Raw genomic sequence first — 25603 nt, forward strand, 5'->3', positions numbered from 1 at the left:
TCAGCTGATACCAGTAACTCCAGACAGGCTATACTCATCAGCTGATACCAGTAACTCCAGACAGGCTATACTCATCAGCTGATACCAGTAACTCCAGACAGGCTATACTCACCCTCATCAGCTGATAACAGTAACTCCAGACAGGCTATACTCACCCTCATCAGCTGATATCAGTAACTCCAGACAGGCTATACTCATCAGCTGATACCAGTAACTCCAGACAGGCTATACTCATCAGCTGATACCAGTAACTCCAGACAGGCTATACTCATCAGCTGATACCAGTAACTCCAGACAGGCTATACTCATCAGCTGATACCAGTAACTCCAGACAGGCTATACTCATCAGCTGATACCAGTAACTCCAGACAGGCTATACTCATCAGCTGATACCAGTAACTCCAGACAGGTTATACTCATCAGCTGATACCAGTAACTCCAGACAGGCTATACTCACCCTCATCAGCTGATAACAGTAACTCCAGACAGGCTATACTCACCCTCATCAGCTGATAACAGTAACTCCAGACAGGCTATACTCATCAGCTGATACCAGTAACTCCAGACAGGTTATACTCATCAGCTGATACCAGTAACTCCAGACAGGTTATACTCACCCTTATCAGTAACTCCAGACAGGCTATACTCACCCTCATCAGCTGATAACAGTAACTCCAGACAGGCTATACTCATCAGCTGATACCAGTAACTCCAGACAGGTTATACTCATCCTTATCAGTAACTCCAGACAGGCTATACTCACCCTCATCAGCTGATAACAGTAACTCCAGACAGGCTATACTCATCAGCTGATACCAGTAACTCCAGACAGGCTATACTCACCCTTATCAGTAACTCCAGACAGGCTATACTCACCCTCATCAGCTGATAACAGTAACTCCAGACAGGCTATACTCATCAGCTGATACCAGTAACTCCAGACAGGTTATACTCATCAGCTGATACCAGTAACTCCAGACAGGCTATACTCATCAGCTGATACCAGTAACTCCAGACAGGCTATACTCATCAGCTGATACCAGTAACTCCAGACAGGCTATACTCATCAGCTGATACCAGTAACTCCAGACAGGCTATACTCATCAGCTGATAACAGTAACTCCAGACAGGCTATACTCATCAGCTGATACCAGTAACTCCAGACAGGTTATACTCATCAGCTGATACCAGTAACTCCAGACAGGCTATACTCACCCTCATCAGCTGATAACAGTAACTCCAGACAGGCTATACTCACCCTCATCAGCTGATAACAGTAACTCCAGACAGGCTATACTCACCCTCATCAGCTGATGACAGTAACTCCAGACAGGCTATACTCACCCTCATCAGCTGATACCAGTAACTCCAGACAGGCTATACTCATCAGCTGATACCAGTAACTCCAGACAGGCTATACTCATCAGCTGATACCAGTAACTCCAGACAGGTTATACTCATCAGCTGATACCAGTAACTCCAGACAGGCTATACTCATCAGCTGATACCAGTAACTCCAGACAGGCTATACTCACCCTCATCAGCTGATAACAGTAACTCCAGACAGGCTATACTCACCCTCATCAGCTGATACCAGTAACTCCAGACAGGCTATACTCATCAGCTGATACCAGTAACTCCAGACAGGCTATACTCACCCTCATCAGCTGATAACAGTAACTCCAGACAGGCTATACTCACCCTCATCAGCTGATAACAGTAACTCCAGACAGGCTATACTCACCCTCATCAGCTGATATCAGTAACTCCAGACAGGCTATACTCATCAGCTGATAACAGTAACTCCAGACAGGTTATACTCATCAGCTGATACCAGTAACTCCAGACAGGCTATACTCATCAGCTGATACCAGTAACTCCAGACAGGTTATACTCATCAGCTGATACCAGTAACTCCAGACAGGCTATACTCACCCTCATCAGCTGATAACAGTAACTCCAGACAGGCTATACTCACCCTCATCAGCTGATATCAGTAACTCCAGACAGGCTATACTCATCAGCTGATAACAGTAACTCCAGACAGGTTATACTCATCAGCTGATACCAGTAACTCCAGACAGGCTATACTCATCAGCTGATACCAGTAACTCCAGACAGGCTATACTCATCAGCTGATGACAGTAACTCCAGACAGGCTATACTCACCCTCATCAGCTGATACCAGTAACTCCAGACAGGCTATACTCATCAGCTGATACCAGTAACTCCAGACAGGCTATACTCATCAGCTGATACCAGTAACTCCAGACAGGCTATACTCATCAGCTGATAACAGTAACTCCAGACAGGCTATACTCATCAGCTGATACCAGTAACTCCAGACAGGCTATACTCATCAGCTGATACCAGTAACTCCAGACAGGTTATACTCATCAGCTGATAACAGTAACTCCAGACAGGCTATACTCATCAGCTGATACCAGTAACTCCAGACAGGCTATACTCATCAGCTGATACCAGTAACTCCAGACAGGCTATACTCATCAGCTGATACCAGTAACTCCAGACAGGCTATACTCATCAGCTGATACCAGTAACTCCAGACAGGCTATACTCATCAGCTGATAACAGTAACTCCAGACAGGCTATACTCATCAGCTGATACCAGTAACTCCAGACAGGTTATACTCATCAGCTGATACCAGTAACTCCAGACAGGCTATACTCACCCTCATCAGCTGATAACAGTAACTCCAGACAGGCTATACTCACCCTCATCAGCTGATAACAGTAACTCCAGACAGGCTATACTCACCCTCATCAGCTGATGACAGTAACTCCAGACAGGCTATACTCACCCTCATCAGCTGATACCAGTAACTCCAGACAGGCTATACTCATCAGCTGATACCAGTAACTCCAGACAGGCTATACTCATCAGCTGATACCAGTAACTCCAGACAGGTTATACTCATCAGCTGATACCAGTAACTCCAGACAGGCTATACTCATCAGCTGATACCAGTAACTCCAGACAGGCTATACTCACCCTCATCAGCTGATAACAGTAACTCCAGACAGGCTATACTCACCCTCATCAGCTGATACCAGTAACTCCAGACAGGCTATACTCATCAGCTGATACCAGTAACTCCAGACAGGCTATACTCACCCTCATCAGCTGATAACAGTAACTCCAGACAGGCTATACTCACCCTCATCAGCTGATAACAGTAACTCCAGACAGGCTATACTCACCCTCATCAGCTGATATCAGTAACTCCAGACAGGCTATACTCATCAGCTGATAACAGTAACTCCAGACAGGTTATACTCATCAGCTGATACCAGTAACTCCAGACAGGCTATACTCATCAGCTGATACCAGTAACTCCAGACAGGTTATACTCATCAGCTGATACCAGTAACTCCAGACAGGCTATACTCACCCTCATCAGCTGATAACAGTAACTCCAGACAGGCTATACTCACCCTCATCAGCTGATATCAGTAACTCCAGACAGGCTATACTCATCAGCTGATAACAGTAACTCCAGACAGGTTATACTCATCAGCTGATACCAGTAACTCCAGACAGGCTATACTCATCAGCTGATACCAGTAACTCCAGACAGGCTATACTCATCAGCTGATGACAGTAACTCCAGACAGGCTATACTCACCCTCATCAGCTGATACCAGTAACTCCAGACAGGCTATACTCATCAGCTGATACCAGTAACTCCAGACAGGCTATACTCATCAGCTGATACCAGTAACTCCAGACAGGCTATACTCATCAGCTGATAACAGTAACTCCAGACAGGCTATACTCATCAGCTGATACCAGTAACTCCAGACAGGCTATACTCATCAGCTGATACCAGTAACTCCAGACAGGTTATACTCATCAGCTGATAACAGTAACTCCAGACAGGCTATACTCATCAGCTGATACCAGTAACTCCAGACAGGCTATACTCATCAGCTGATACCAGTAACTCCAGACAGGCTATACTCATCAGCTGATACCAGTAACTCCAGACAGGCTATACTCATCAGCTGATACCAGTAACTCCAGACAGGCTATACTCATCAGCTGATACCAGTAACTCCAGACAGGCTATACTCATCAGCTGATACCAGTAACTCCAGACAGGCTATACTCATCAGCTGATACCAGTAACTCCAGACAGGCTATACTCATCAGCTGATACCAGTAACTCCAGACAGGCTATACTCATCAGCTGATAACAGTAACTCCAGACAGGCTATACTCATCAGCTGATACCAGTAACTCCAGACAGGCTATACTCACCCTCATCAGCTGATAACAGTAACTCCAGACAGGCTATACTCACCCTCATCAGCTGATATCAGTAACTCCAGACAGGTTATACTCATCAGCTGATACCAGTAACTCCAGACAGGCTATACTCATCAGCTGATACCAGTAACTCCAGACAGGCTATACTCATCAGCTGATAACAGTAACTCCAGACAGGCTATACTCACCCTCATCAGCTGATAACAGTAACTCCAGACAGGTTATACTCATCAGCTGATGACAGGCTATACTCACCCTCATCAGCTGATAACAGTAACTCCAGACAGGCTATACTCATCAGCTGATAACAGTAAACTCCAGACAGGCTATACTCATCAGCTGATGACAGGCTATACTCAGGAAGACTTCTACAGACTGAGATGTTTGTCAGTTGGAGGAAAGGAAGCCACAGAATAAATTTGGTCTTCAACAAATTGGCGGACGATATAGGAAGAGTGTACTTTTTTTTGTCCCTTTGTTTCTCACTATTCCAGAGTGTATTTAAACTGATTCTCCAAAATAAATGGAAATTGGGTTGCTACATGGTTTGTCTGTATTATGCACAAATCAGAATTTCTGATTGGTAGCCATTAAAAATGAACTAAACAGGTTTAAATACCGGTAAACTTTCCAAACGTCGACTAGACGGGATCTTAAGTTATGGCAGTGAACCTCCCACTATGACTAAGCATACAGGTGAAATAACATTCAATAGGTCTTATACGGCTATGGGCTTTTCTTAGGCACTGCGGAGCGCCTGGACACAGTCCTTAGCCATATCAAACCCCCCAGAGGTGCCTTGTTATTATAAACTGGTTACCAACGTAATTAGCAGTAAAAAAGTCTGATGTCAGCCAATCAGGGCTCGAACCACCCAGTTTAATTGTGACAAAACAATCAGCTGTTAAATAACGGTAGGGGTTTAACCGCAAGAGGTATGCACTCATCACAGCTTTTTAATGGGCAACATCAGTTTTATACTTGCATGGAAAATTGACAAACGTTTCTTTAAAAAGGTTGGAAATGAACTGTAAAGTTGTCTAGATAAACCAAATGATTGCCTTTTATCATTTTCAAAGAACGTGTTATTTAGAACAAAAAAAAGTACGAAGTGAATGAGAAATGTATTTTTTTTCTTTCTATATAAAACAAGTTATATGCACATTTCACAACTGAACACCCAACCAAGCACCATATGTCACCTTACAGTAGAAAAGAGCAGGGGTTTTAAAACGTGAGCTGGTTCCCCACGGTGTAGGCTGGGGTTTTCCTTGATGGGGAAGCTGAACACAGCCTGGATTGTTCCTGGGAGCATTACTTTCTAGACTGTTTTTTTTTTTTTTTGCAAACACAATTTCAAAACATTGCACACGATCACATCTTATGTGGGAATACTTTGTGTTTTTACAGTCTTATGTCCAACAATGAATTAAAATCAATTGGGGGGGGGGACGATCAGCCTGCCAGTTGGGGAAACCCTGCCCTAATAAAAAGACATTTCAACATTTTGTTAATATAAAACAACGTAAAGGAAGGAGTCAAACTAAACCTGGGAGAAGTGGAAAACAACATTTCCAGATGGTGACTATTGTTCAACTGGGAATGTTTGCAGTGGAAAGTGGACTCCTTCTGGACTGATCTGAGAACTGTGAAAGCAGTATGGCCTCAGTCTTATCAGGGGGGGGATTTGCTTTCATCAAGTTACCTCAGGTCAGTGAAAAGGTAGGAATTCAATCCGAGCCCTGTTAGAGCAGTGCACTAGACAACACACCTTCAGTAAAGTAAAGGCGTTTTCCCTCTACGGTAACCGTCTGTAAAACGTCAGCTCAAGTCTGTTAGAGAGTAGTGTGCTCTATAGCCTTGGATTGAATCCCTACCAGGTTTTTGAGACTTGAAAAGGACCCTACTGATTCTCAGGCTCCATAACTAACACACGGTCAAAACATTTAAATAGGTGGCAGAGACATGAGTAAAAAAAAAAGAAAGAAGTGCTCTTTAACACTGACACAGGCTAAAACATTTGAGGAAATACTAAAACTGTGTTAAGAGAATAATTTACAGTCCATTTCGATTGCACATCTTCTGCTTCAAGACGTCTTAGTTTCTTCTGTTGGCCTGGTGGTGAAATGAACAAACGCTAGTTGACCAGGCTTAGACTGGATCAGTTACATTTAAAGTATGTGTTGTGGTCACGACTCACCCTGTTGTGTCCATCTTCTCTGTCTCTTTCTCCTCTTTCACATCTGGGGAAAACAGAACATGTCAGTGAGGCGTCATGTCCAGTGTCCCGGGCCAGTCAGTGAGGCGTCGCGTCCCGGGGCCAGTCAGTGAGGCGTCGCGTCCCGGGGCCAGTCAGTGAGGCGTCGCGTCCCGGGGCCAGTCAGTGAGGCGTCGCGTCCCGGGGCCAGTCAGTGAGGCGTCGCGTCCCGGGGCCAGTCAGTGAGGCGTCGCGTCCCGGGGCCAGTCAGTGAGGCGTCGCGTCCCGGGCCAGTCAGTGAGGCGTCGCGTCCCGGGCCAGTCAGTGAGGCGTCGTGTCCCGGGCCAGTCAGTGAGGCGTCGTGTCCCGGGCCAGTCAGTGAGGCGTCGTGTCCCGGGCCAGTCAGTGAGGCGTCGTGTCCCGGGCCAGTCAGTGAGGCGTCGTGTCCCGGGCCAGTCAGTGAGGCGTCGTGTCCCGGGCCAGTCAGTGAGGCGTCGTGTCCCGGGCCAGTCAGTGAGGCGTCGTGTCCCGGGCCAGTCAGTGAGGCGTCGTGTCCCGGGCCAGTCAGTGAGGCGTCGTGTCCCGGGCCAGTCAGTGAGGCGTCGTGTCCCGGGCCAGTCAGTGAGGCGTCGTGTCCCGGGCCAGTCAGTGAGGCGTCGTGTCCCGGGCCAGTCAGTGAGGCGTCGTGTCCCGGGCCAGTCAGTGAGGCGTCGTGTCCCGGGCCAGTCAGTGAGGCGTCGTGTCCCGGGCCAGTCAGTGAGGCGTCGTGTCCCGGGCCAGTCAGTGAGGCGTCGTGTCCCGGGCCAGTCAGTGAGGCGTCGTGTCCCGGGCCAGTCAGTGAGGCGTCGTGTCCCGGGCCAGTCAGTGAGGCGTCGTGTCCCGGGCCAGTCAGTGAGGCGTCGTGTCCCGGGCCAGTCAGTGAGGCGTCGTGTCCAGTCAGTGTGTAAGTTGTTTACCTTTCTTCTCCTCTGCCTCCTTCTCCTTCTCCTCCTCAGTCTTGACTCGCTTGGTCTTCTTGTGGTTGGCAGCGTTCCTCCTTCCCCCTCCTCCCTGTCCCTCATCCTCAGAGTCAGAGAACTCCTCTTCACAAGCTATCCTCTTATCATGGGCCCGGACTACACAGGAAAACACACACAGTTCAGCAAGAGATTCATAACACATGTACTAAACAGTGGTGAGACAGTACTCTTGTTGGAGGAGCTAGTGTGTGTGTGTGTGTGTGTACTTACTGGAGATGCGTTTGTCAGGGTCCTCGTCCTCCTCATCTCCAGAGTCCGGGTGTGGAGCGTCTTCTGGGATGGCCTGCATCTGGACCCCCGGGGCGTGGGGCAGCATACGCAGGTTCTCAAACAACCTCTGTCTGGGGAGGGAGAGAGAGACGCTTAGTATGTACACTACCGGTCAAAAGTTTTAGAACACCTACTCATTCAAGGGTTTTTATTTTCTACATTGTAGAATAATAGTTAAGACATCAAAACTGAAATAACACCTATGGAATCATGTAGTGACCAAAATATATTTGAGATTCTTCAAAGTAGCCACCCTTGGCATTCTCTCAACCAGCTTCATGAGGTAGTCACCTGGAATGCATTTCAATTAACAGGTGTGCCTTGGTAAAAGTTAATTTGGGGAACTTCTATGCATCTGAGCCAATCAGTTGTTGTGACAAGATAGGGGGGTATACAGAAGATTTACCAAGTAGGGCTATCTTCTGTATACCACACCTACCATGTCACAACACAACTGATTGGCACAAACGCATTAAGGAATGAAATTCCACAAATTAACTTTTACCAAGACACACCTGTTAATTGAAATGCATTCCAGGTGACTACCTCATAAAGCTGGTTGAGAGAATGCCAAGAGTGTGCAAAGCTGTCATCAAGGCAAAGGGTGGCTACTTTGAAGAATCTCAAGTATATTTTGATTTCTTTAACACTTTCTTTGGTTACTACATGATTCCACAGTTTGTTTTTACGTAGCTTAGGCCTACTGGTTGTATGATTTATCGTCCCAGTGTGTTTGGAGTAGGCCATTTATTTCACACAGAATGACAAGCTGACCAATAGAGTAGGTCAACGTTGGTACTATAAAAGGAATAGTAGATTAGGCCTAGTGATTGTCTTGTTGCCTGAGCAAAAGTAACCTAAAATGTGGCCAGTTATTCTAACGTCGTTGGAATTCAGTAAGAAGGACGTGAGCCATTGCATCCCTCTGTCAAGATGAATAGCCGTCATTTAAAATGTGATTTCTGTCATTCTGAGCATCAGGTTACCAATGCATACGGGTCCAGCACCACATTTTCCTAACAGAAACCCTGCTGTGTGTGGCTGTCTGTGTAACTTACTTGATCTTCTCCAGGTAATCATTGGTGTTCTGGTTGGTCATGTTAGACGGGCTGATGTGGAGCTTGAAGTCAGGGCCAAAGTACTCAAAGTAATCGTTGTAAGGCAGCTCTGATAGGACGAGAGAGACATTGTGAAGCAGAGAGTGAGATCTTACTCTGTCGCTTAATGGTAGAACGAGATGTGCGCGCGCGTACCGTCGGGTATAATGCCGTGTGTGTGCGTACCGTCGGGTATAATGCCGTGTGTGTGTGTACGTACCGTCGGGTATAATGCCGTGTGTGTGTACGTACCGTCGGGTATAATGCCGTGTGTGTGTACGTACCGTCGGGTATAATGCCGTGTGTGTGTACGTACCGTCGGGTATAATGCCGTGTGTGTGTACGTACCGTCGGGTATAATGCCGTGTGTGTGTACGTACCGTCGGGTATAATGCCGTGTGTGTGTACGTACCGTCGGGTATAGTGCCGTGTGTGTGTACGTACCGTCGGGTATAGTGCCGTGTGTGTGTGCGTAGGTACCGTCGGGTATAGTGCCGTGTGTGTGTGTGCGTAGGTACCGTCGGGTATAGTGCCGTGTGTGTGTGTGCGTAGGTACCGTCGGGTATAGTGCCGTGTGTGTGTGCGTAGGTACCGTCGGGTATAGTGCCGTGTGTGTGTGCGTAGGTACCGTCGGGTATAATGCCGTGTGTGCGTACGTACCGTCGGGTATAATGCCGCGTGTGCGTAGGTACCGTCGGGTATAATGCCGCGTGTGCGTAGGTACCGTCGGGTATAATGCTGTGTGTGTGTGTACGTACCGTCGGGTATAGTGCCGTGTGCGTGTGTGTACGTACCGTCGGGTATAATGCCGTGTACGTACCGTCGGGTATAATGCCGTGTGTGTGTGCGTACCGTCGGGTATAGTGCCGTGTGCGTGTGCGTACCGTCGGGTATAGTGCCGTGTGCGTGTGCGTACCGTCGGGTATAATGCCGTGTGTGTGTGCGTACCGTCGGGTATAGTGCCGTGTGTGTGTACGTACCGTCGGGTATAGTGCCGTGTGTGTGTACGTACCGTCGGGTATAGTGCCGTGTGTGTGTGTGCGTAGGTACCGTCGGGTATAATGCCGTGTGTGTGTACGTACCGTCGGGTATAGTGCCGTGTGTGTGTGTGTACGTACCGTCGGGTATAGTGCCGTGTGCGTGTGTGTACGTACCGTCGGGTATAATGCCGTGTGTGTGCGTACCGTCGGGTATAATGCCGTGTGTGTGTGTACGTACCGTCGGGTATAATGCCGTGTGTGTGTACGTACCGTCGGGTATAATGCCGTGTGTGTGTACGTACCGTCGGGTATAATGCCGTGTGTGTGTACGTACCGTCGGGTATAATGCCGTGTGTGTGTACGTACCGTCGGGTATAATGCCGTGTGTGTGTACGTACCGTCGGGTATAATGCCGTGTGTGTGTACGTACCGTCGGGTATAATGCCGTGTGTGTGTACGTACCGTCGGGTATAATGCCGTGTGTGTGTACGTACCGTCGGGTATAATGCCGTGTGTGTGTACGTACCGTCGGGTATAATGCCGTGTGTGTGTACGTACCGTCGGGTATAATGCCGTGTGTGTGTACGTACCGTCGGGTATAGTGCCGTGTGTGTGTACGTACCGTCGGGTATAGTGCCGTGTGTGTGTGCGTAGGTACCGTCGGGTATAGTGCCGTGTGTGTGTGTGCGTAGGTACCGTCGGGTATAGTGCCGTGTGTGTGTGTGCGTAGGTACCGTCGGGTATAGTGCCGTGTGTGTGTGCGTAGGTACCGTCGGGTATAGTGCCGTGTGTGTGTGCGTAGGTACCGTCGGGTATAATGCCGTGTGTGCGTACGTACCGTCGGGTATAATGCCGCGTGTGCGTAGGTACCGTCGGGTATAATGCCGCGTGTGCGTAGGTACCGTCGGGTATAATGCTGTGTGTGTGTGTACGTACCGTCGGGTATAGTGCCGTGTGCGTGTGTGTACGTACCGTCGGGTATAATGCCGTGTACGTACCGTCGGGTATAATGCCGTGTGTGTGTGCGTACCGTCGGGTATAGTGCCGTGTGCGTGTGCGTACCGTCGGGTATAGTGCCGTGTGCGTGTGCGTACCGTCGGGTATAATGCCGTGTGTGTGTGCGTACCGTCGGGTATAGTGCCGTGTGTGTGTACGTACCGTCGGGTATAGTGCCGTGTGTGTGTACGTACCGTCGGGTATAGTGCCGTGTGTGTGTGTGCGTAGGTACCGTCGGGTATAATGCCGTGTGTGTGTACGTACCGTCGGGTATAGTGCCGTGTGTGTGTGTGTACGTACCGTCGGGTATAGTGCCGTGTGCGTGTGTGTACGTACCGTCGGGTATAATGCCGTGTGTGTGCGTACCGTCGGGTATAATGCCGTGTGTGTGTGTACGTACCGTCGGGTATAATGCCGTGTGTGTGTACGTACCGTCGGGTATAATGCCGTGTGTGTGTACGTACCGTCGGGTATAATGCCGTGTGTGTGTACGTACCGTCGGGTATAATGCCGTGTGTGTGTACGTACCGTCGGGTATAATGCCGTGTGTGTGTACGTACCGTCGGGTATAATGCCGTGTGTGTGTACGTACCGTCGGGTATAGTGCCGTGTGTGTGTACGTACCGTCGGGTATAGTGCCGTGTGTGTGTGCGTAGGTACCGTCGGGTATAGTGCCGTGTGTGTGTGTGCGTAGGTACCGTCGGGTATAGTGCCGTGTGTGTGTGCGTAGGTACCGTCGGGTATAGTGCCGTGTGTGTGTGCGTAGGTACCGTCGGGTATAGTGCCGTGTGTGTGTGCGTAGGTACCGTCGGGTATAATGCCGTGTGTGCGTACGTACCGTCGGGTATAATGCCGCGTGTGCGTAGGTACCGTCGGGTATAATGCCGCGTGTGCGTAGGTACCGTCGGGTATAATGCTGTGTGTGTGTGTACGTACCGTCGGGTATAGTGCCGTGTGCGTGTGTGTACGTACCGTCGGGTATAATGCCGTGTACGTACCGTCGGGTATAATGCCGTGTGTGTGTGCGTACCGTCGGGTATAGTGCCGTGTGCGTGTGCGTACCGTCGGGTATAGTGCCGTGTGCGTGTGCGTACCGTCGGGTATAATGCCGTGTGTGTGTGCGTACCGTCGGGTATAGTGCCGTGTGTGTGTACGTACCGTCGGGTATAGTGCCGTGTGTGTGTACGTACCGTCGGGTATAGTGCCGTGTGTGTGTGTGCGTAGGTACCGTCGGGTATAATGCCGTGTGTGTGTACGTACCGTCGGGTATAGTGCCGTGTGTGTGTGTGTACGTACCGTCGGGTATAGTGCCGTGTGCGTGTGTGTACGTACCGTCGGGTATAATGCCGTGTGTGTGTGCGTACCGTCGGGTATAGTGCCGTGTGTGTGTACGTACCGTCGGGTATAATGCCGTGTGTGTGTACGTACCGTCGGGTATAATGCCGTGTGTGTGTACGTACCGTCGGGTATAATGCCGTGTGTGTGTACGTACCGTCGGGTATAATGCCGTGTGTGTGTACGTACCGTCGGGTATAATGCCGTGTGTGTGTACGTACCGTCGGGTATAATGCCGTGTGTGCGTACGTACCGTCGGGTATAATGCCGTGTGTGCGTACGTACCGTCGGGTATAATGCCGTGTGTGCGTACGTACCGTCGGGTATAATGCCGTGTGTGCGTACGTACCGTCGGGTATAGTGCCGTGTGTGCGTACGTACCGTCGGGTATAGTGCCGTGTGTGCGTACGTACCGTCGGGTATAGTGCCGTGTGTGCGTAGGTACCGTCGGGTATAGTGCCGTGTGCGTGTACGTACCGTCGGGTATAGTGCCGTGTGTGTGTGCGTAGGTACCGTCGGGTATAATGCCGTGTGTGCGTACGTACCGTCGGGTATAATGCCGCGTGTGCGTAGGTACCGTCGGGTATAATGCCGTGTGTGCGTAGGTACCGTCGGGTATAGTGCCGTGTGCGTGTACGTACCGTCGGGTATAGTGCCGTGTGTGTGTGCGTAGGTACCGTCGGGTATAATGCTGTGTGTGCGTACGTACCGTCGGGTATAATGCCGCGTGTGCGTAGGTACCGTCGGGTATAATGCCGTGTGTGTGTGTGTGTACGTACCGTTAGGTATGGTGCTGTCCAGAGCCACGGCGGTCTCGTAGGTCCAGCAGCGGGCCACGTTACGGATGGTATAACCTCCACCTCCCAACATCAACAGAGGCAGGTTGAAACTCTTCATGTACTCAACACACTTAGCATGACCTGAAACACAGCGTCAAGGGTTCAACGTTCAAAAACTTTATTGTCCATTCTTCTGGAATGGAAATGTGTCTTCATATGCATGTGGCTCACGCCTGGCAGACCGACAGAACGCCTGGCAGACCACCAGAACGCCTGGCAGACAGACAGGCCACCAGAACACCTGGCAGACCACCAGAACGCCTGGCAGACCACCAGAACGCCTGGCAGGCAGACAGACCCCCAGAACACCTGGCAGAACGCCTGGCAGACAGACCGACCGACCACCAGACAGAACGCCAGACAGACCACCAGAACGCCTGGCAGAACGCCAGACAGACCACCAGAACGCCAGACAGACCACCAGAACGCCTGGCAGAACGCCAGACAGACCACCAGAACGCCAGACAGACCACCAGAACGCCAGACAGACCACCAGAACGCCTGGCAGAACGCCAGACAGACCACCAGAACGCCTGGCAGAACGCCAGACAGACCACCAGAACGCCTGGCAGAACGCCAGACAGACCACCAGAACGCCTGGCAGAACGCCAGACAGACCACCAAAACGCCTGGCAGAACGCCAGACAGACCACCAAAACGCCTGGCAGAACGCCAGACAGACCACCAAAACGCCTGGCAGAACGCCAGACAGACCACCAAAACGCCTGGCAGAACGCCAGACAGACCACCAAAACGCCTGGCAGAACGCCAGACAGACCACCAAAACGCCTGGCAGAACGCCAGACAGACCACCAAAACGCCTGGCAGAACGCCAGACAGACCACCAAAACGCCTGGCAGAACGCCAGACAGACCACCAAAACGCCTGGCAGAACGCCAGACAGACCACCAGAACGCCTGGCAGAACGCCAGACAGACCACCAGAACGCCTGGCAGAACGCCAGACAGACCACCAGAACGCCTGGCAGAACGCCAGACAGACCACCAGAACGCCTGCAGAACGCCAGACAGACCACCAGAACGCCTGGCAGAACGCCAGACAGACCACCAGAACGCCTGGCAGAACGCCAGACAGACCACCAGAACGCCTGGCAGAACGCCAGACAGACCACCAAACGCCTGGCAGAACGCCAGACAGACCACCAAAACGCCTGGCAGAACGCCAGACAGACCACCAAAACGCCTGGCAGAACGCCAGACAGACCACCAAAACGCCTGGCAGAACGCCAGACAGACCACCAAAACGCCTGGCAGAACGCCAGACAGACCACCAAAACGCCTGGCAGAACGCCAGACAGACCACCAAAACGCCTGGCAGAACGCCAGACAGACCACCAAAACGCCTGGCAGAACGCCAGACAGACCACCAAAACGCCTGGCAGAACGCCAGACAGACCACCAGAACGCCTGGCAGAACGCCAGACAGACCACCAGAACGCCTGGCAGAACGCCAGACAGACCACCAGAACGCCTGGGCAGACAGACAGACCACCAGAACGCCTGGGCAGACAGACAGACCACCAGAACGCCTGGGCAGACAGACAGACCACCAGAACGCCTGGGCAGACAGACCACCAGAACGCCTGGCAGAACGCCAGACAGACCACCAGAACGCCTGGCAGAACGCCAGAACGCCTGGCTGACAGACAGACCACCAGAACGCCTGGCAGACAGACAGACCACCAGAACGCCTGGCAGACAGACAGTATACTAAACAAGCCTACACATTAATACCAACCCCATTAGAGCAGTATCATTGAGACCAAAAATATAAAACTACAATTATTCCATACTCTTACTGTACGCCACACATCACCTGAAAACACAAAGTGTTGAGTGAAATGTGTGTTACCTTTGATGGTGAGGTTGAAGCAGCCCAGTCTGTCTCCTGAGAGAGAGTCCGCTCCACACTGTAACACTACAGCACTGGGTTGGAACATCTCCATCACTTTAGCCATCACCTAGCAACACACACATTACAAATAGAAGATACCTCTGTGTGTGTGTGTGTGTGTGTGTGTGTGTGTGGGGAACCAAAACACGGAATGACTTGAAGCAGGAGACTTACAGGTTTGAAGATGGCTTCATAAGACTCGTCGTCGATGCCGTCTCTGAGAGGGTAGTTTACAGCATAGTACTTCCCCTTCCCTGCTCCAATGTCCTAAACAAACAACACACCCCTTTATACTGGAATACAGAAATGACTCACATATAGGCAGACAATCCAACACTCTGAAGGGGGGAGTGTAATCACACAATGATATCTACTTTGCTTATTTCTGACCCCCCCCCCCCCCCCCCCCCAGAGGGTGAGCACACACACTCACCCTCAGGTCTCCTGTACCAGGGAAGTATTCTCCCAGACTCACCCTCAGGTCTCCTGTACCAGGGAAGTATTCTCCCAGAACACACTCACTCACCCTCAGGTCTCCGGTACCAGGGAAGTATTCTCCCAGACTCACCCTCAGGTCTCCGGTACCAGGGAAGTATTCTCCCAGACTCACCCTCAGGTCTCCTGTACCAGGGAAGTATTCTCCCAGAACACACTCACTCACCCTCAGGTCTCCGGTACCAGGGAAGTATTCTCCCAGAACACACTCACTCACCCTCAGGTCTCCTGTACCAGGGAAGTATTCTCCCAGAACACACTCACTCACCCTCAGGTCTCCTGTACCAGGGAAGTATTCTCCCAGACTCACCCTCAGGTCTCCGGTACCAGGGAAGTATTCTCCCAGAACACACTCACTCACCCTCAGGTCTCCGGTACCAGGGAAGTATTCTCCCAGAACACACTCACTCACCCTCAGGTCTCCGGTACCAGGGAAGTATTCTCCCAGAACACACTCACTCACCCCCAGGTCTCCTGTACCAGGGAAGTATTCTCCCAGACTCACCCTCAGGTCTCCTGTACCAGGGAAGTATTCTCCCAGAACACACACACTCACCCTCAGGTCTCCTGTACCAGGGAAGTACTCTCCCAGACTCACCCTCAGGTCTCCTGTACCAGGGAAGTATTCTCCCAGAACACACTCACTCACCCTCAGGTCTCCTGTACCAGGGAAGTATTCTCCCAGACTCACCCTCAGGTCTCCTGTACCAGGGAAGTATTCTCCCAGAACACACTCACTCACCCTCAGGTCTCCTGTACCAGGGAAGTATTCTCCCAGACTCACCCTCAGGTCTCCTGTACCAGGGAAGTATTCTCCCAGAACACACACACACACACTCACTCACCCTCAGGTCTCCTGTACCAGGGAAGTATTCTCCCAGACTCACCCTCAGGTCTCCTGTACCAGGGAAGTATTCTCCCAGAACACACACACTCACGTCTCCTGTACCAGGGAAGTACTCTCCCAGACTCACCCTCAGGTCTCCTGTACCAGGGAAGTACTCTCCCAGACTCACCCTCAGGTCTCCTGTACCAGGGAAGTATTCTCCCAGAACACACTCACTCACCCCCAGGTCTCCTGTACCAGGGAAGTATTCTCCCAGACTCACCCTCAGGTCTCCTGTACCAGGGAAGTATTCTCCCAGAACACACACACACACACTCACTCACCCTCAGGTCTCCTGTACCAGGGAAGTATTCTCCCAGAACACACTCACTCACCCTCAGGTCTCCGGTACCAGGGAAGTATTCTCCCAGAACACACTCACTCACCCTCAGGTCTCCTGTACCAGGGAAGTATTCTCCCAGACTCACCCTCAGGTCTCCTGTACCAGGGAAGTATTCTCCCAGAACACACTCACTCACCCTCAGGTCTCCGGTACCAGGGAAGTATTCTCCCAGAACACACTCACTCACCCTCAGGTCTCCGGTACCAGGGAAGTATTCTCCCAGAACACACTCACTCACCCTCAGGTCTCCTGTACCAGGGAAGTATTCTCCCAGACTCACCCTCAGGTCTCCTGTACCAGGGAAGTATTCTCCCAGAACACACTCACTCACCCTCAGGTCTCCTGTACCAGGGAAGTACTCTCCCAGACTCACCCTCAGGTCTCCTGTACCAGGGAAGTATTCTCCCAGAACACACACACTCACCCTCAGGTCTCCTGTACCAGGGAAGTACTCTCCCAGACTCACCCTCAGGTCTCCTGTACCAGGGAAGTATTCTCCCAGAACACACTCACTCACCCTCAGGTCTCCTGTACCAGGGAAGTACTCTCCCAGACTCACCCTCAGGTCTCCTGTACCAGGGAAGTATTCTCCCAGAACACACTCACTCACCCTCAGGTCTCCTGTACCAGGGAAGTATTCTCCCAGAACACACTCACTCACCCCCAGGTCTCCTGTACCAGGGAAGTATTCTCCCAGACTCACCCTCAGGTCTCCTGTACCAGGGAAGTATTCTCCCAGAACACACACACTCACCCTCAGGTCTCCTGTACCAGGGAAGTATTCTCCCAGAACACACTCACTCACCCCCAGGTCTCCTGTACCAGGGAAGTATTCTCCCAGACTCACCCTCAGGTCTCCTGTACCAGGGAAGTATTCTCCCAGAACACACACACTCACTCACCCCCAGGTCTCCTGTACCAGGGAAGTATTCTCCCAACACTCACCCTCAGGTCTCCTGTACCAGGGAAGTATTCTCCCAACACTCAGACTCACCCTCAGGTCTCCGGGAAGTATTCTCCCAACACTCAGACTCACCCTCAGGTCTCCGGTACCAGGGAAGTATTCTCCCAACACTCAGACTCACCCTCAGGTCTCCGGTACCAGGGAAGTATTCTCCCAGACTCACCCTCAGGTCTCCTGTACCAGGGAAGTATTCTCCCAGAACACACACACACATACTCACCCTCAGGTCTCCGGTACCAGGGAAGTATTCTCCCAACACTCAGGCTCACCCTCAGGTCTCCTGTACCAGGGAAGTATTCTCCCAGAACACACAGACTCACCCTCAGGTCTCCGGTACCAGGGAAGTATTCTCCCAGAACACACTCAGACTCACCCTCAGGTCTCCGGTACCAGGGAAGTATTCTCCATATTTGTGGAAGGAGACAGTCATGACCCGGTCTGTGGTGAAGAAAGCCTCTTCCACTCCGTCTCCATGGTGAATGTCGATGTCTATGTACAACACCCTCTGGTGGTACCTGATAGGACAGACGAGACAACTCATTACATACCGATAGGTTCTGACTTCTAACTTTTACAATATTGTTAAATCATCAGGTATCCTACGGAAAGGAGAAGGGCCACAGTCTGGTTGTCTACACCAGAAAGGAGAAGGGCCACAGTCTGGTTGTCTACACCAGAAAGGAGAAGGGCCACAGTCTGGTTGTCTACACCAGAAAGGAGAAGGGCCACAGTCTGGTTGTCTACACCAGAAAGGAGAAGGGCCACAGTCTGGTTGTCTACACCAGAAAGGAGAAGGGCCACAGTCTGGTTGTCTACACCAGAAAGGAGAAGGGCCACAGTCTGGTTGTCTACACCAGAAAGGAGAAGGGCCACAGTCTGGTTGTCTACACCAGAAAGGAGAAGGGCCACAGTCTGGTTGTCTACACCAGAAAGGAGAAGGGCCACAGTCTGGTTGTCTACAACAGAAGTGAATGGTTATCTGTAGGAGGAATGTATATGATGGGGGCAATTAACATTGGATATGAACCAGGGGGCTTGGAATGTTACTGAAAGGCAATCACATGGTTGTGGTCACTGATAAAGACGGAGAGTAGTGAGGAATGGGGGGGGGGCGAGGTCAGGTCACATTAAGGGAGAAGGAACAGTTTATTACCCACATCCCTTAACTTCCTGCCTAGCAACAGAGATGTAATGTTCAGAGGGAAGGAGATGGTCACCTATAAATGTAATACATGCTGCTGAGAGCATGTCTTTGTCTGTTCAGTCGTCTGACCCTTTACGTGAATAAACTTGGTTTAATAATCGTCCCGTGAGTTTTTAAACTCGGTTCATTTTAGAACCAATCATTACAATATCTAGATGATGTTAATACCTGACAGGACAATTAAATCCAGTCATCTAGGTTCCTCAGAGCCAGGGGACTATTCATTTCAACAAGAAACACACACCATGACCAGCTAAGGACACGTCAACATTCTGTGTCTTTCCCCAGAAGTGAAATATGGAAGACAAGAAGACAGCCCAACGGGGGGTGGGTGAGGTGGCCCAACGGGGGGGGGATGAGGTGGCCCAACGGGGGGGGGGATGAGGTGGCCCAACGGGGGGGGGGATGAGGTGGCCCAACGGGGGGGGGGATGAGGTGGCCCAACGGGGGGGGGGATGAGGTGGCCCAACGGGGGGGGGATGAGGTGGCCCAACGGGGGGGGGATGAGGTGGCCCAACGGGGGGGGGGATGAGGTGGCCCAACGGGGGGGGGGATGAGGTGGCCCAACGGGGGGGGATGAGGTGGCCCAACGGGGGGGGGATGAGGTGGCCCAACGGGGGGGGGATGAGGTGGCCCAACGGGGGGGGGATGAGGTGGCCCAACGGGGGGGGGATGAGGTGGCCCAACGGGGGGGGGGATGAGGTAGCCCAACGGGGGGGGATGAGGTGGCCCAACGGTGGGGTGGGTGACCACACACAGGGCTCTTACTTGAGCAGCTCCAGGATGGCGAGGACTATGTCGTTGACGTAGCAGAACCCAGAGGCCTCAGACTTCTTGGCGTGATGGAGTCCTCCGGCCCAGTTGACGGCGATGTCCGTCTGCTGTTTGTTCAGCTTCACTGCCCCCGCTACACACAGAGGGAGGAGGGAAGAGACAGTCAATAAGGAGAGAGAGGACAGAGACAGTCAATAAGGAGAGAGAGGACAGAGACAGACAATAAGGAGAGAGAGGACAGAGACAGTCAATAAGGAGAGAGAGGACAGAGACAGTCAATAAGGAGAGAGGACAGAGACAGTCAATAAGGAGAGAGGACAGAGACAGTCAATAAGGAGAGAGAGGACATAGACAGACAATAAGGAGAGAGAGGACATAGACAGACAATAAGGAGAGAGAGGTCAGAGACAGTCAATAAGGAGAGAGAGAGAGGACAGAGACAGTCAATAAGGAGAAAGAGAGGACAGAGACAGTCAATAAGGAGAGAGAGAGAGAGAGGACAGAGACAGTCAATAAGGAGAGAGGTCAGAGACAGTCAATAAGGAGCGAGAGAGAGGACAGAGACAGTCAATAAGGAGCGAGACAAACGAGAGAGGAGATGAGACTTACCGACAGAGCCTCCCGTTGAGAGCTGACAGAACTCAAACAGGCCGTCAAACACTGGGCAGTCCTCTCCTACATTAACTGTTAGAGAACAGCAAGGATAGAAGACATTCATTTGAGATGTGTGATTGAATCCTGCACATTTGTTCCAATGCATTAAAGCACTACCTAAACAGATGTGAGTGTGGAGTAATCTAAAGTCAGCTCAACATTAGCCCGTATGAAAACGTATGGCAAACAAGTTATTAAAAACATATGGCAAACAAGTTATTAAAACGTATGACAAACAAGTTATTAAAAACATATGGCAAACAAGTTATTAAAAACATATGGCAAACAAGTTATTAAAAACATATGGCAAACAAGTTATTAAAAACATATGGCAAGCAAGTTATTAAAACGTATGGCAAGCAAGTTATTAAAACGTATGGCAAGCAAGTTATTAAAACGTATGGCAAGCAAGTTATTAAAAACGTATGGCAAGCAAGTTATTAAAACGTATGGCAAGCAAGTTATTAAAAACGTATGGCAAACAAGTTATTAAAACGTATGGCAAACTTTGGTTTTGGAGTGAACTATCCCTTTACAATACACATAGGGCGCCCCACCTAAACAATGCTAGGGGAAACACTGTCTGCTACTCACATCTCTGCATCTGCTTGCTGTGTTCTGACATGTTGTCTGGCCGGATGGAACGCAGGAACTTGATGTAGTCGTCACTGTGGTACTTGGTCATCTCCTCTCCGTTGGCCTTGTGAGGTCTCTGGAGGACAGAGGAAAATCATAAGGTCTGAAAAAGTCAGTTTAAAAGTAGAAAACACCACCATTACCTGGGTTGCTAAACAACCCTACTCTAAACACCACCCGACCCTACTACACACCTCCCCACACCACCCAACCCTACTACACACCACCCAACCCTACTACACACCACCCAACCCTACTACACATATCCCTACACCACCCAACCCTACTACACACCACCTAACCCTACAACACACCTCCCAACCCTACTACACACCTCCCTACACCCCCCAACCCTACTACACACCTCCCTACCCTACTACACACCTCCCAACCCCACCCAACCCTACTACACACCTCCCTACACCACCCAACCCTACTACACACCTCCCTACACCACCCAACCCTACTACACACCTCCCTACACCACCCAACCCTCTAATACCACCTCCCTCCCACCCAAACCCTATACACACCTCCCTACACCACCCAACCCTACTACACACCTCCCTACACCACCCACCCTACTACAACATTCCCCACAGTCCCCCACCCTCTACACACCACCTAACCCTACACACACCTCCCAACCCACTACATCACCTCCCTACACCACCCAACCATACACACTCCCTACCCTACTGCACACCTCCCAACCCCACCCAACCCTACTACACACCTCCCTACAACCACCCACCCTACTACACAACCTCCCTTACACACACCTCCCTACACCACCCAACCTACAACAACCACCCACCACTACTACACACCTCCCACCCCCCCAACATTTACTACACACCTCCCTACCCACACCCAACCCTACTACCACCTTCCCTACACCACCCAACCCTACTACACACCACCCAACCCTACTACACACCACCCAACCCTACTACACACCTCCCTACACCACCCAACCCTACTACACACCACCCAACCCTACTACACACCTCCCTACCCCACCCAACCCTACTACACACCTCCCTACCCCACCCAACCCTACTACACACCTCCCTACACCACCCAACCCTACTACACACCACCCAACCCTACTACACACCACCCAACCCTACTACACACCACCCAACCCTACTACACACCACCCAACCCTACTACACACCACCCAACCCTACTACACACCACCCAACCCTACTACACACCACTCTACCACACACCTCCCTACACCACCCAACCTACCCTCAGGCAGGAAGGGAAATGTGTCATACTAATCATGGGAGAGAGAAGAACTCGAGGAAAAGATGCAAACATGAACACACACACACATTCACACACACACACACACACACACACACAGTCACATTCACACAGTCACATTCACACACACAGTCACATTCACACACACCAAAACACACACACACACACACACGCACACACACACTAAAACACACATTCACACACACACACACACACACTAAAACACACATTCACACACACACATTCACACACACACACACACACTCAAGCACACAGAAGTAGTCCAACTCTCCATATATAAATGAATGAACATGCTTCCTCTTTCTGCTCTCTCTCCACATGCAGCTCATCATTTTCCCAGCACTTACCTCGTTAGTCATTCAATCAGGGAGGAAAGAGTGCAACTGACCCAACACACACACACCACACACACACACACACACACACCCACACACACACACACACACACACACACACACACACACACACACACACACACACACACACACACACACACACACACACACACACAAAGGCTGCCTCGCATGGCTGGGAAAGGCATGGGGATGGGCTTGCGGTTGATAGGGTGGAAGGGGAGGATTTCATGCCCAATCGCACCAGAGAACAGTACGGTACACTGGGAATATGAGCTGAGCAGAACATACTAACACACTCTCTCACACACACACACAACTAGGAACAGGAGCAGATCAGTAAACATGTTTCCTCACAGATACGTTACTGTTACCCTCTCATAACACAACATGGCTGTTACCCTCTCATAACACATGGCTGTTACCCTCTCATAACACAACATGGCTGTTACCCTCTCATAACACATGGCTGTTACCCTCTCATAACACAACATGTCTGTTACCCTCTCATAACACAACATGTCTGTTACCCTCTCATAACACAAAATGGCTGTTACCCTCTCATAACACAACATGTCTGTTACCCTCTCATAACACAACATGTCTGTTACCCTCTCATAACACAACATGTCTGTTACCCTCTCATAACACAAAATGGCTGTTACCCTCTCATAACACAACATGTCTGTTACCCTCTCATAACACATCATGTCTGTTACCCTCTCATAACACAACATGTCTGGTTACCCTCTCATAACACAACATGTCTGTTACCCTCTCATAACACAACATGTCTGTTACCCTCTCATAACACATCATGTCTGTTACCCTCTCATAACACAACATGTCTGTTACCCTCTCATAACACAACATGTCTGTTACCCTCTCATAACACAACATGTCTGTTACCCTCTCATAACACAACATGTCTGTTACCCTCTCATAACACAACATGGCTGTTACCCTCTCATAACACAACATGGCTGTTACCCTCTCATAACACAACATGTCTGTTACCCTCTCATAACACAACATGTCTGGTTACCCTCTCATAACACAACATGTCTGTTACCCTCTCATAACACAACATGGCTGGTTACCCTCTCATAACACAAAATGGCTGTTACCCTCTCATAACACAACATGTCTGTTACCCTCTCATAACACATGGCTGTTACCCTCTCATAACACAACATGTCTGTTACCCTCTCATAACACAACATGTCTGTTACCCTCTCATAACACATCATGTCTGTTACCCTCTCATAACACAACATGGCTGTTACCCTCTCATAACACAACATTCTGTTTACCCTCTCATAACACAACATGTCTGTTACGACCCTCTCATAACACAACATGTCTGTTACCCTCTCATAACACATCATTCTGTTACCCTCTCATAACACAACATGCTGTTACCCTCTCATAACACAACATGTCTGTTACCCTCTCATAACACAACATGTCTGTTACCCTCTCATAACACAACATGTCTGTTACCCTCTCATAACACAACATGTCTGTTACCCTCTCATAACACAACAGGTCTGTTACCCTCTCATAACACAACATGGCTGTTACCCTCTCATAACACAAAATGGCTGTTACCCTCTCATAACACAACATGGCTGTTACCCTCTCATAACACAACATGGCTGTTACCCTCTCATAACACAAAATGGCTGTTACCCTCTTTTGACACAAAATGGCTGTTACCCTCTCATAACACAACATGGCTGTTACCCTCTCATAACACAACATGGCTGTTACCCTCTCATAACACAAAATGGCTGTTACCCTCTTTTGACACAAAATGGCTGTTTCTCAGACATGTCAACTGATATGTTGTTCTTGATGTAGAGCAGCGATACACAATGTTTAGATGACCTAGATGTCCTGTGTGTGTGTGTGTGTGTGTGCGTGCGTGCGTGCGTGCGTGCGTGTGTGTGTCTCTCTGTAGGAGTATGTTTCGTTGTGTTACATCATCATCTTTAATGCAGTGACGTGTGAATGTGTGTGTGTGTGAATGTGTGTGTGTGTGTGTGTGTGTGTGTGTGTGTGTGTGTGAATGTGTGTGTGTGTGTGTGTGAATACTGAAGACTGAAGCAGGGCTGACACGTGGAGGGATTTTAAAATGTTTTAATTTGACCTTTATTTAACTAGGCAAGTCAGTTAAGAACACATTTTTATTTTACAATGACAGCCTAGGAACAGTGGGTTAACTGCCTTGTTCAGGGGCAGAACGACAGATTTATACCTTGTCAGCTCAGGGATTCGATCTTGCAACATTTGGGTTACTAGTCCAACGCTCTAACCACTAGGCTACCTGCCGCTTCTACACTCTAACCACTAGGCTACCTGCCGCCTCTACACTCTAACCACTAGGCTACCTGCCGCCTCTACACTCTAACCACTAGGCTACCTGCCACCTCTACACTCTAACCACTAGGCTACCTGCCGCCTCTACACTCTAACCACTAGCTACCTGCCGCCTCTACACTCTAACCACTAGGCTACCTGCCGCTTCTACACTCTAACCACTAGGCTCCTGCCGCTTCTACACTCTAACCACTAGGCTACCTGCCGCCTCTACACTCTAACCACTAGGCTACCTCCGCCTCTACACTCTAACCACTAGGCTACCTGCCGCTTCTACACTCTAACCACTAGGCTACCTGCCGCCTCTACACTCTACCACTAGGCTACCTGCCGCCTCTACACTCTAACCACTAGGCTACCTGCCGCTCTACACTCTAACCATTAGGCTACCTGCCGCCTCTCACTCTAACCACTAGGCTACCTGCCGCTTCTACACTCTAACCACTAGGCTACCTGCCGCCTCTACACTCTAACCACTAGGCTACCTGCCGCCTCTACACTCTAACCACTAGGCTACCTGCCGCTTCTACACTCTAACCACTAGGCTACCTGCCGCCTCTACACTCTAACCACTAGGCTACCTGCCGCTTCTACACTCTAACCACTAGGCTACCTGCCGCCTCTACACTCTAACCACTAGGCTACCTGCCGCCTCTACACTCTAACCACTAGGCTACC

General features: G+C 50.4%; 1 protein-coding gene and 1 long non-coding RNA gene across 3 annotated transcripts in view; one reads left to right on the forward strand and one right to left on the reverse strand.

The window, feature by feature from the left end:
* Nucleotides 1-355: 355 nt before the first annotated feature.
* On the forward strand, nucleotides 356-4832 carry LOC120027358. 2 transcript variants are annotated; one of them, XR_005473292.1, is made up of 2 exons: nucleotides 356-409; nucleotides 4358-4832. It is a non-coding gene; the product is annotated as an uncharacterized LOC120027358 (long non-coding RNA). The 2 variants fall into 2 exon arrangements; XR_005473293.1 differs by lacking the exon at nucleotides 356-409 and adding an exon at nucleotides 1428-1813.
* Nucleotides 4833-5229: 397 nt separating this feature from the next.
* LOC120027357 (probable histone deacetylase 1-B) overlaps nucleotides 5230-25603 on the reverse strand; it is a 28222-nt gene continuing 7848 nt past the window's right edge. The window contains exons 3-14 of the mRNA XM_038972271.1: nucleotides 20853-20970; nucleotides 20214-20288; nucleotides 19599-19737; nucleotides 18000-18141; nucleotides 15113-15205; nucleotides 14897-15005; nucleotides 12965-13105; nucleotides 8836-8944; nucleotides 7718-7848; nucleotides 7445-7603; nucleotides 6492-6534; nucleotides 5230-6406 (exon numbers count right to left, since the gene is read on the reverse strand). Coding sequence (XP_038828199.1) covers nucleotides 6379-6406; nucleotides 6492-6534; nucleotides 7445-7603; nucleotides 7718-7848; nucleotides 8836-8944; nucleotides 12965-13105; nucleotides 14897-15005; nucleotides 15113-15205; nucleotides 18000-18141; nucleotides 19599-19737; nucleotides 20214-20288; nucleotides 20853-20970 — 1287 coding nt within the window. The 3' untranslated portion in view covers nucleotides 5230-6378. The remainder of the gene's footprint in view (nucleotides 6407-6491; nucleotides 6535-7444; nucleotides 7604-7717; nucleotides 7849-8835; nucleotides 8945-12964; nucleotides 13106-14896; nucleotides 15006-15112; nucleotides 15206-17999; nucleotides 18142-19598; nucleotides 19738-20213; nucleotides 20289-20852; nucleotides 20971-25603) is intronic.

The sequence above is a fragment of the Salvelinus namaycush genome, chromosome 32 (assembly GCF_016432855.1).
Source record: "Salvelinus namaycush isolate Seneca chromosome 32, SaNama_1.0, whole genome shotgun sequence".
Classification (NCBI taxonomy): domain Eukaryota; kingdom Metazoa; phylum Chordata; class Actinopteri; order Salmoniformes; family Salmonidae; genus Salvelinus; species Salvelinus namaycush.